General features: G+C 35.8%; 1 protein-coding gene across 10 annotated transcripts in view; it reads right to left on the minus strand.

The window, feature by feature from the left end:
* The window catches only part of LOC113050219 (matrilin-4-like), a 22,159-nt gene continuing 9,437 nt past the window's right edge, over positions 1–12,722 (minus strand). For 2 of the 10 annotated variants that reach the window (XM_026212994.1, XM_026212993.1), the window contains exons 4-19: positions 12,214–12,336; positions 12,004–12,126; positions 10,891–11,013; positions 10,522–10,644; positions 9,761–9,883; positions 9,162–9,284; positions 8,236–8,358; positions 7,787–7,909; positions 7,378–7,500; positions 6,972–7,094; positions 6,536–6,658; positions 5,312–5,434; positions 4,713–5,126; positions 3,123–3,275; positions 2,733–2,837; positions 1–840 (exon numbers count right to left, since the gene is read on the minus strand). In XM_026212994.1, coding sequence (XP_026068779.1) covers positions 782–840; positions 2,733–2,837; positions 3,123–3,275; positions 4,713–5,126; positions 5,312–5,434; positions 6,536–6,658; positions 6,972–7,094; positions 7,378–7,500; positions 7,787–7,909; positions 8,236–8,358; positions 9,162–9,284; positions 9,761–9,883; positions 10,522–10,644; positions 10,891–11,013; positions 12,004–12,126; positions 12,214–12,336 — 2,207 coding nt within the window. In that variant the 3' untranslated portion in view covers positions 1–781. The remainder of the gene's footprint in view (positions 841–2,732; positions 2,838–3,122; positions 3,276–4,712; positions 5,127–5,311; positions 5,435–6,535; positions 6,659–6,971; positions 7,095–7,377; positions 7,501–7,786; positions 7,910–8,235; positions 8,359–9,161; positions 9,285–9,760; positions 9,884–10,521; positions 10,645–10,890; positions 11,014–12,003; positions 12,127–12,213; positions 12,337–12,722) is intronic. The other 8 variants (XM_026212997.1, XM_026212995.1, XM_026212996.1 and 5 more) reach the window with 8 other exon arrangements.

Here is a 12,722-nt window from a genome sequence, read left to right on the forward strand (position 1 = left end):
TGAAAACATCTTTATTTAACACTGTGAAAGAATACAGACACACTTTGAATGTTTTAAAAAGGAGTGTTATTAGGAAATAATTCACATGTAACAGCCTTATAATGGGGCCTTTTTTTTGCAAATATCAAGAAAACGTAAAAACCTGAGGCCAGAGTACACTGAGGTATCATAACTGGATTCTGTATTCAATAACAACAATTAAAAAAACTACAATCTTAAGGGGCACTTGTACACAATAACCCTGTTAACATAATTTCTAAAATCATATCTTTGTGTTAACAAACCATTCAGGCCACACTGCAGTCCAGTTAAACAGTTTACAATGATCAAACATGTTCCTCTGACTATTTAAATATTCATGCACAACAGGCAACAGCTTTGGTCATAAGTAAGTGGATGTGTGCTTTTACGGAATTAGTACTATTTTTTTTTTCTGTTCATATATTTGTGAATAAAGGTTTTACAGATCCACGTTCATATATTGTGCATAAATTTGGAGCCAGAAATGTTGCAAACAGGATAAAGATGACAATATTTCAGAGTGGTATAAAACACTTAATTTCCCTTTTTAGTGTATAAATGATAATATCAAATTTGCCATAAATACATATCTCTCTATAAATCATTCAATACAGAGCATGTATAAATAGGGAACAATATTAGCCATGTCCAAAAATGTCATAAGGAAATAGTGGGCCTCATGCATCAGGCGTCAACACCTGTAGATCTTGTGACTGTGGGACCCTTCACACCCAGCGGGCCCCGTCCTCAAAGTGCTTTCTCATTTTCTAGTGAGCAACTGGCTCTCCAGAACTTCCAGTCGCTTGGTCATAGCTGACAGTGAAACACAGTTAAGGAAATATACTATAAAACGTGATCAGTCATCCACACTACTTTTCTGCTGTTTTAGGCATTAAATATTTCAAACTAGATTTCTCTCTCTCTCTCTCTCTCTCTCTCTCTATATATATATAGACATACAAAACTGCTACAAATCTAGTGTGTACTGGGTGGTTTTCAGTTGCTTGTTTGCTTGTCCTGGGTGATTTTTTCTTTACGTCCCAGGTCAAAACAGCAAATTGAGTCTCTATGCATGTGTTTACTGATATTACAATGCTCACAAGTTACATATTAAAGTCAAATCATTAACAGTGACATGTGTTTGTAGGCCAAAACTGGGAAATGATTTTGCATTTTAGCATTTCCATTTCCATTGTCCTGGGGTCAGTGGGTGTTTTGAATGGGTTTTATTCTATGACATAAAATTCATCAGAAATACCCCCTCTGTGATTTTTTTTTAACTTATCTTTAAAGAATATCTAATATATCTTAATATATCTATCTCGATGTAGGGCAATAACATGTTACATATATAAGGCACACACACACATTCTCTGATGGGTAGATAAAGATATACGTTTAAAACATATAAAAGTAGAGTAAAATGTGTATATGTATGTTAACAATAACTATATATGAGTTTTTATGTTATTATGTAGCAACCATATCAACAAAATATATTTATTCATGAAACTTTAATAAAACAAAACATATACAAAATATCATGGTTTATATATGTTTTTGCAATCGTTTTTTTAAATGCATCTTTGTCTTTGATATTTACTGATATATTGATTTTTATATTTACTCTGACATTTATATGAAAATGTTTTGATGTTTTTTTTTCATGTACATGACATATGTCCAAAAATTTATTTCATACACATAAACATAAATGTTTGTATGGGCTAGATATATATGTTAATATATTAAATTGTTACTTATTTTTACTACATATGACAATATAATTACACTTTTGCAAACTATTGTAAAAATGACTTATTCGTTTATAGCTTACATTTAGTTTTGCACTTCTGCCAATTACTTTTAGGCTCCCAAATTCATAAAAGTTGTGTTCATTTGTAGATATTATCATGATGAACAAAACAAGAACAAAACGTTTGTTAGTCACAGAGCTTACTTTCTGCAATAATCTGAAAGCCAATGGAAAAATCCTTTTGGGGTTTTATCGGAGGAACCAGAGTAATGCTAATTTTCAGGGTGGCCTACAAAAATACATCACAACTGCAGCACTGATTTACATAATTACATGCAAAAGGTAAATGACAGTGGCCTTCTGCCTCTCTGATGAGAAAACAATGAGAGGATGATGTGGGAATTTAACTTAAGAATTGCATCGCTTGAGCAAAATAATACAAAGTATCTGAGCAATGCACTCTAACCACCAGATCCAACTGTAAATGAATCCTATCAGCAAGATCTGTACTAAAAGCAACATCCTTCCTTTGTAATCTCATCAAATTCTAGTTAAATGGATCCAGTGGAGACGTGCATCTACATTTAGTAGTTCAGAAACATCTGTTTCTGGCCTCAGACGTGGGACAAGGGCTCTTTTGAGCTTTGATGAATGATGCTGAGTGAGAGATCTGAAACAAAGAGCCATTGAAGCGTGTGGTCACAGAGGTTTATGTGAGGAGCCAAACCAGAGGGGCCAGTCTGGAACAGATCAGACCAACGGACACAATGTGGGCTCTTTCTGTACAGAGGGGCTTCTGTTAAACCCCTTAGCTTGTTGTAATAATGCGTTAATCTTCAGGTTATACTGTAGAAAGTTTGGAGTTGGATGAGTAACACTATTGCATTGTGTAATTGCACATGCTGAAAAGAAAGCATAATGTTTAAAGACTCTGTACTGAATATATAAAGGATATGTTTCTGGTTGAGCTGGTCTAGGGTGGACATCGTAACCTGCTGGAACTCCACAAGACTTTCACAAGCACAGGGGTCCTTCACCTCGATCTCACCTTGACTCTCAGCTGAAAAATGTGCATTTAATGAGTGCAAATTAAAGAAATAATGAATATTCATTAAAAATAATTTCCCAAAATTTTGCATTTATGTATTTGGCAGAAATGCTAATTTGCAGGTAATGATTTTTAATAAGGAACATATAGGCTTATAAGCACCTCCTTAGGTAAAGTTTGCATGTGTGTGTTTACCTCAGGCTCTAGATGGCGATATTGAACAAAATACTGTGCAATTGTGTCTGGCATCCAAGATTCAAGTACTGTATGTAAGTGTTCTCAGTCTTTCAAACACACCTGGACAGACATTGAGTTTGAGGTTCTCAGCGATCTGGCTGATGGCAGTGAAGTCGGCGCTGTAGAAGAAGTGTTTTTCCACAGGCTCAGAGGCAATCTCTCTCAGCTCATCCTCCACGGCTTTACCCACACCAACAGCGTACATGGTGATACCTGGAACAAAAGTTGCACTTTTCATGAAATTAGTAGAATTTATTTTTATTTTTCAGTAAATAGCCAGTGAGAAGATGCTTAATTATATTCATTTTAAATAGGGGTGCTCCGATCACGATCGGCCCGATCGTTATGTGCATCTCGTCAGTAAAGCCGGTGTCCTGACATTTTATCCTACCCTGTCAGATTTTCCTACCGAGGTTTACTGCGCACGCGCACATCAATATCACGTCCTTTGTCTCATGTTAAACAACGATATTTAATGTATCTGCATTACTGTAAGGGTAGGTTTAGGGTTGGGGTAGGTGTAGACTTTAATAAAAACGCAATTTAATTGGTAGAAACTAATATTTATTGTTGGTTTCCTGTAACTGTATCCCTTCTAGCTACAACCGCGAATATAACACATAATTACTGTATTTGTAGTACTGTAAGGGTATGATTAGGGTTGTGGTAGGTGTAGACATTAATAAATCATAACTTTACAGTAGCATTTTTCGTTGTACCCACTGTTTTAGTGGGAGGTAGGAAAATCTGACAGCGTAGGACAAATCGACAGAACACCGGTTCTCTAATCAGCGGTTAATTCCATCAGGTGCGTGATTTCACATAGAGCAGCTGTTACTACACAGAGCCATTGTTGATAGAGAAGATGCGCAAATCCACTTCATTTTCAGCGTTTTTTGGCGCATCTTCTGAGTTAACAACGGCTCTGTGTAGTAACACTTCTCTATGTGAAATCACGCACCTGATGGAATTAACCGCTGATTAGAGAACCGGCTTTACTGACGAGATGCGCATTAACAATCGGCCAATCGTGATCGGAGCACCCCTAATTTTAAATGAGGTTTGCAATTTGGGATATCTTATTGCATTTAAAAAAAAATTATCTTTAATCTTTTTAGTAATATTCATTATTTTGCAAATGTAATTAATGCTAATATTTCTATTTAAATAAAACTTTTTTATTTTTTTATTTTATTAAAGTTATTTTCTTATACTAGTTTGAGTACAAATGTAGATTTTAATCTACTATGAATCTAATATGATGACATAAAAAATGAATTTCTTTCAAACTTTTCTAGCAATAATATTATATTTAAAAATGAAAATATTTACAATCAAGCTAAAAGCTGCAAAGCTAGATTGCAGAAGTCAACATTTGAAGTGGATCAAAAAAGTTCATCAAAGTTGTCCTAAGAAAAGAACGGGTATTGTGTTGTTTTTAGGACAACTTTGATGAAAGGTTTTGATCCACTTCAAATGTTGACTAGTAGTCTAAATTTAGATTTGTTTTTAATGATGATAAATCGAGGATTATAATGTTTTATTACAAAGCTATTTTCTTACACCACATTCTATGTATTTTTTACAAAAGCTTAAAGTGTATGGTATCTACGACTAACACTTTTATTTTTGTCCCCTTAATAACAATACCTGCTTCCTTGGCCTTCTTAGCCCAGTCTTGAATATCATCCTGTGATCGTCCGTCAGTAAAGACCAGGCCGACCCGTGGGATGTTCTTCTCAGCAGGACGGGCTCCATCAGCCTCGGAGAAGCTGTTCTCCACCATGTGTTTGAGAGCCAAACCCGTCATGGTCCCCTTCTCCATGTACTCCACATTCATTACAGCCTTTTTGATCTCTTCTTTTGTCTGAAACATGCTAAGCGGAAACTCTGTACGCACTCTGCTTGAGTACTGGACGAGACCCACGCGTGTTCCTTTAGGGGAGACGTCCAGCTGATCCACCACCTGGTTAACAAACTGCTTGACAAGCTCGAAATTCTGCGGCCGCACGCTCTTGGAACCGTCGATGAGGAGAACCAGGTCGATGTTGGAAGATCGACAGGCTTGGAAAGGAAATGAACAAACATGCATTTCAAAACATGTTTTCCATTAGCAGAGAAGATGGGGAATTTTTGTCTTTTCAAAGGTGTATAACATTGTGCCAATCTATACTTTGTAGCATTAGGAATTCAGCTTTAGGAATTTCCCCTTTTAAAACAAGGGTGATCAGAATGAAAGCGTGCATTACTTCCGCAGGTCTTGCCGTCGTCCTGTAGCACATGGCCCTCGAGACATATGCAGTGGTAAGATCCTGGAGTGCTCACACACTGGTATTCACAACCATGTTCCACTGTGTTACACAAGTTATCCGCTGCAGAACACATAAACATGAAGAGCATGTCATTAACCACACTGAAAATAAACATGAAACAGATTCATGAGGTGAGCCAGCAAAGGAACAGAATTTACGATTGATTCTTCAACAAGGATGTATTAAAATGATCAACTGTGATAAAGACATTTATATTTTCACAAATAATATTAAGCAGTTTTCACCTTAATAATAATATTATGCACAAAATCAGCATATTAGAATGATTTCTGAAAGATCATGTGACACTGAAGAGTGAAGTAATGATGCTGGAAATTCAGCTTTGATCACAGGAATAAATTTAATTTAAAAATATATTCAAATAGAAAATTGTAATAATATTTGAATATTTTTTAATTGTAATAATATGATTATTTTTACTATATTTTTTTATCAAATTAATGCAGCCTTGTTTGCGAGCTTTTCTTTGATCAGACAAAAAAACTAAACAATCAAATTAGCACTGTAGCAGTGTTTATCAGATTTTTGCACAATTTCAATCTGCTGTAAATACTTGCAAGAGAAACAGAATAAATGTGAATGAAACTGAATTTCTGCTATGCATTTTATTGGTAGCAGAAAGCGGAAATCTGGTGAAGGAATGCTCTTCAAAGCAAATGTCCAGAGCCTTTAGGTAAACTTAACAAAAGATAAACGACACACTTGATATTTTTGGTCTTTCCAGCTGTTCGAGGCCAAGGTCTGGGAAGGCCATCAGGCTTAAAGAGGGGGTGCTCACTTCCGAGCCAGCTGATTTTGAACAGTTTTAAAGAGTTTAGGCGACAGTAACCATACAGTGTTATGCAATTTGAGCACAGTTTGAGAGTAGAATATCTTTTTGGTGTGAATTAATCAGATATTCAACTTGGAATATCAATAAATCATACTGTATCTTATCACAGCACATAATAAAATATAGACGTCAATATGCACTAAACAAATCCTACCACTGCTTTTAAAAGCTATTATTTTTAGCAATTATTTGTGAAAACATACTAAGTGTTATATTTGCAAAAAGAGGCAGTATTTTAATATAGAAAACACTACAAACCGCTCTACTTATTATAACAGACATTTAGCATCCGTCCGGATCATACATACACTGGCAGGTCTTTCTATCCTCCTGAAGAGTGTATCCCTCATCGCAGCGACAGTAGAAGCCATTGAGCACACTAACACAGTGATGATCACAGCTGTGATTCCCAAATGAACAGTAATCAATCACTAAGAGACAAAAACAAAGCCAATAGTGTTTTAGTAAGCCAACAGAGTAACCCATCCTATAGACTGAAGATGACACATTAATTGTGACCCGAACACACAAGCAAGAACAACCAACAAAATGTACTGTAGATTCTCATAAAACTCAGGTTATAAAACAGCATAAGGTAACTGTCCATTTTAAGATAATTACAATAACAAAAAACGACATCATGAGAGCTGAACAATTTAAAGAGCTCAATCAAACAGAGTAAGCATGGATGATTGGTGGAATGATCTGGAACAGTATGTGTGTCGATCAGTTTCTCTCACTAACTTGTGCAGGTCTTCTTGTCGTCATTAAGAGTGTATCCATCCTTACAACGGCAGTAAAAGCCTTTCAGGACACTCACACACTCATGCTCACAGCTATCATTCCCAAATGAGCAGTAATCAATCACTGGAACAAGAAGAGAATAGCAGGAAATAGACTTTAGAAAACAGTGTAAGCAATTCACAAGTTGCAACTCAAAAGTTTCCATATGCGTTTGTTGTACGCTTAGGAAGCAGAATGTTAACGGTTAAACCAGCTGGTCATAAAAGGCATAGACAGCAGAGTTCATAATAAAACAGACATATTTATTTTGTGTTTTTTAATGCCCTTGTGGATGTTAATCCTTGTTTAAATAAGGGTGTGCGCAACAGTATGTGTGTGTAGAGTTTGATATGTCGCCCTCACTTACTTGTGCAGGTCTTCAGGTCATCATTTAGCGAGTATCCTTCATTACACTGGCAGTTAAAGCCTTTGAGCACACTCACACACTCGTGCTCGCAGCTATCATTCCCAAATGAACAGTAGTCGATCACTGGAACAGACAGAAAGAAGCAAAGAAGCTCAAAATCTGGAGTAAGACCAGTAGCCAAAGTAGTTAGCAAAGAGCAAAATGTTTTGTACAAGGAAGAAACATAGAAAGGAAACTCATAAAAATGCTTTTATATAGATGTGGTTGTTTCATTGATTTGCAGTAAAGCATGGATTACTGGATTCATAAAGGCTATGAAATATTTTGGTTTTCAAATTAAGGTATGTATACGCCGTGTGCATACGTGTGTACTCTATGTGTAGAGTTTAAACATGTGGCTTTCACTAACTTGTGCAGGTCTTCAGGTCATCATTGAGTGTGTATCCATCATCACAAACGCAGTGAAAGCCTTTCAGGACACTCACACACTGGTGCTCGCAGCTATCGTTTCCAAAAGAGCAGTAATCGATCACTAAAAATACAGGATAAAAACAGGATAAACATTTATCTTTTATATTAATGTTATAATTCAGGTATTTTCTCATTTCTTTATCATGAATATGGTAGAGAACTTCTCTCGGGCCATCACAAATAACACATCTCTTATTGGGGTCATTTGGACCAAGTCTGTTGGAGTTTTAATTCAGAAACCCTTGAAAATGGGAAACACTCCACCATTTACAAACCTGATGACAAGTTAAGCAATGGATGGCCCAAATATTGATGCTTAAAAACTGAGAAAAAGTAAGGAAATGGCATATAAGTGAAAGCATAAATTGATTGTGAGCCTTTACTAACTTGTGCAGGTCTTCTTGTCATCGTTGAGTGTGTATCCATCATTACAGCGGCAGTGAAAGCCTTTCAGGACACTCACACACTCGTGCTCACAGCTATCGTTCCCAAATAAGCAGTAGTCGATCACTAAATATGGATTAAATGTATTAAAATTCAAGGACATGCAAGCCATACAGAATAAATATTTAATGAATCCCTAATTAATCACTTTAGCTTTTTGCATCTGAAAGTTTTAAAGAAAAGTTTCTTTGCTTCTTCAAAATTCTTCCCAATTTTTCTCAATATTACAGTAAGAGCTTGTTGTGGACCATCATATGCTCTCACTGGGGCCTTTATTTTTGGGGGGAATCTTATTAGAAACCACAAACGTGTCTATAAATGGTGCATTCAACAAGAATTTATGGTCTCAAATAACACAGAAAAAGTAATTGAATGTTAAAATATTTAACTTTTTACTAACAAGCAAACAACTCTGTTTGAACAGTTTGTGCATTTCTAATTGGGAGATTAATCTTTACGAGTCGAGAAGTCAAATCATTATATACTGTACAATAATTGTACAATACTGTGGTATTTTGTACATGCAACTTAGTAATTGTATAGTTCTATTGTAGTTTTGGAAAAAGTAACATTGATACAGATGCTAGATCTATTGCTTCTGATATGTTTTCTCACTAAAGCGAAAATAGACACACAAGAAAATATCCCACTCTAAATTACAATTACATTTGCATTCATCTTGTAAATACAACCTTTCCAAATTGTTTTGAATGCACAGTGTTCAAACTGGAAACACTCCATCTGTCCAAAAAGCTCTTTTGTTTTGCAATTGATGTATACCTCAGATATTGATGGTATACAATTGAGAAAACTGCAGTGAAATTGTTTTAAAAGGAAAGTATAAATGGATCGTAAGCGACTTCACTAACTTGTGCAGGTCTTCTTGTCATCGTTGAGTGTGTATCCATCATTACACTGGCAGTGAAAGCCTTTCAGGACACTCACACACTCGTGCTCGCAGCTATCATTCCCAAATGAGCAATAATCGATCACTAAATATGGATTAGATGGATCATAATTCAAATATGACAAACATTTCAATACATTTTTATATATAAATTTTGCACTACACCGTTTAGATACTTTAAGTCAAGTTTACTTTCAATTGTTTGCCAAATGTTCTCCATGCTTGTTTTGGCCATCACATGCTCTTATTGAGACATTTATTTGGGTCCATTTTGGAGGGAAAACATGAAGATTCAGTTTTCTAGAACAGGCTATACTGTATGTGGCCTAATTCACAATCCCAATTCCCAAATGTGGACAAACATCTGAAAGCTTTCAGTGCTTTGAGAAAGAACATAAGATTATTAGACCAAATGGGATCCACATCTTTTTGATGTTCAAACTAGCATGGTTGGACCCAATACCGATGGTAAACAATTAAGAAAAATGTTAAGTAAACTTGATTTTAAGGGAATTCCTTTTGAATTTGTGTATGTACAAACTGATGATGGCCTTGACTTACTTGTACAGGTCTTCATGTCATCGTTGAGTGAGTATCCTTCATTACAGCGGCAGTTAAAGCCATTGAGCACACTCACACACTCGTGCTCACAGCTGTCATTCCCAAATGAACAGTAATCGATCACTGGAAAAGGCAAAGAAAAGTGAGAAAATCTTTGGCAAAGCAGGAGGAGCAAAACCACATCAAACTAAATTATAAGCTGTTGATCTTGTTTCAAAACAGTTAAGCTGCCAAAAGTATTTGCATGTATCTAGCAGTGCTTGGCAGTAACTAAATCAGCAATGCTAACTTAAATACACTTAGCAGTATGACAGTGGCTATAACTACCTTCAAAACAGTGTATTTTTCCAGTAACAAGCTAGTTGCGCTAACAAATAGCAGTTTTCCCTATACTGCTTATAAACCAAAAACGCTAAACTTGGCTATGTTTTTACTATTTACTATAAAAACTGTACAGAACTAGAAGCTCATACACTAAAACACCCAGTTTTGTTTAGTGGCTTGATAGATGAACCAGATGGTCCCAGGAGGAAACGGATAGATAGCGCTGGTGTGTTTTATAGCAGCATATGTGGCCAATCGGATGCTGTAATGACACTGCAAACTTTTTCTTTGTATTAGAAACTGTTCCATGTGTTTGAAAAATGTTAGTTAGGAGAATGTCTGAGTGAGTCTGGCATTTAATTACAGGCTTGTAGTGTTTTGGGTATTTGTGAGTCCTCCATATGTGAATTATGTGTGTATTTGTGGCCCTCACTAACTTGTGCACGTTGTTTCATCCTCATTGAGTGTGTATCCTTCACGGCACTGGCAATAAAAGCTCTGAAGCACGCTCACACATTCGTGCTCACAGCTATCATTCCCAAAAGAACAGTAGTCGATCACTGGAACAGGCAGACAGAAGCATGAGACGTTGGTGATGGTAAAACACAAGAACAATAATCACTGCCTATTTTAGTTCACATTTGCCGATACTAGCATACAGCTACTATTTTGGTTTATCATTTTCTGCTCATTTTACATCAGTTACATGTTAGAAACTGAATGGAATTCTATTGCAGTACTACAAAGCATCTACTTTTTTATAGTTTAAAAAGCATTGTAAGTTTCAGGAAATTGCTCTCACTTACTTGTGCAGGTTTTCAGGTCATCGTTGAGTGAGTATCCTTCGTCACAGCGACAGTTAAAGCCGTTGAGCACACTCACACACTCGTGCTCACAGCTATCATTCCCAAATGAGCAGTAGTCGATCACTGGAACAGGAAGAGAACGGTGAGAGAAGCTTCTTGGGTGAGTAATCAGGTGTTAAAGACCCCATGAAATCTGGACTGGATTTTCTGGATTTTAGTCCACGTCTAATCATTTTGAAGCCATATATAGGCTAGCGTACTTCCATCTTCAGTCAGTGTTTTTATAGTTATCTAAAACTAAAACTATTGTTTGTTTGCTATTTTGTTTTTATTAATTGAAATAAAGCAATAAAATAAAATATAATATTAAATAAAATACTTAGAATAAACGGAAAAAAAAAAACACTTGATGCAACTAACTCGTTTGGTAGCTAAGTGTATTAAAAAAATGTAAGCTAAATCTAAATATTAATAAATACTGTAATAGAAAATTTATTTCACTGGATCTTTAAGTTTGCATTACACAAATAAGCATACTATGTGCTGAGGCTATATTGTGCTGTACAATAAAGAGCAGGGCCCGTATTCATAAAGGATCTTAATGCAAAAAGTTGCTCTTAGTGACAAAATTCTATGAAAATTCTTAGAAATTTGGGCGTTTACTCTTAAAATTTTACTCTTAAAAGAGGTCTTAAGGTCAAACTTGTTATACACAAACTTGTGTATATTTAGTACACAGTATGTTCCTTTTGCTATGTTCGGAATGGAATACTAGTGTATACACTGCTGCAGAATATTTGCATATGGTGTTGAGTTATTGTGGCTAAGTGGTAGAGCATAGAGCGTTAGTAGTGCAAAAGGTTGTGGGTTTGATCCCCAGGGAACACGTACAGCTAAATATATATATATATAGCCTGAATGCACTGTATTTTGCTTTGCTTAAAAGCGTCTGCTAAATATGTAAATGTACTGCTAAAATAGTATGGTATAGTATACTATTCCGAACATAACCTTTGTCTATATACTCTATAAAAACATATAAGTTCATGTCAATTTTATAATTTACAGTTCACTCAAATTGTTATGTAGATATCACTACTGTGTGTCACTAACTTTTGCAGGTTCTCTTGTCATCGTTGAGTGTGTATCCTGTGTTACAGTCGCATGTGAATGACCCGGGTGAAGCGATACAGATCTGCTCACAATCATGCTTCCCTTCAGCACAAAGATCAATGGCTGCAAAGCAAACACACACCTGTTGAGCACCACTGGAATGATAATTGTGTCATACTTCTTTGATGTGTCATTTGTAAGGCTACACACGTGTGCAGGTCTTGCCGTCCTCGTGGAGTGTGTATCCAGGCAGACAGAGACAGTGGTAGGAGCCAGGCGAGCTCTCACAGATGTGTTCACAACCGTGATCTGATTCTAGACATAAGTCCATCCCTGCAAATCCAATGCATATATGAATATTGAGAAAGCAAGACAGGTTAAACCATAGTGTCCACTGGATGTCAAAAAAAGAGTATTCATGTGCTTACAGTCAACATAAGATTTACGTATTGCACATAAGATTTTCCATTTTCAAATCCTTGATGAAATAGGATATTCAGCAAGAAAAAAGAAACGAAAGGTGGGACTGATTTAAAGCTCAAAGGACAATGTGAACCAATGAGAGCATCTCAAACAGTGTTTACAGTTTTTATTTTGTTTTGACTTTAAAAAAAGATATTTTAAATTAATCAGAATCTTTATTTTTATTCCATTTACACTCACAAGAAGGATTATTTTTAAGATTATTTTTGACAAAATAATAAAGAACAAGAATTAAT

This window comes from Carassius auratus, chromosome 31 (assembly GCF_003368295.1).
Source record: "Carassius auratus strain Wakin chromosome 31, ASM336829v1, whole genome shotgun sequence".
Taxonomy (NCBI): Eukaryota; Metazoa; Chordata; class Actinopteri; order Cypriniformes; family Cyprinidae; genus Carassius; species Carassius auratus.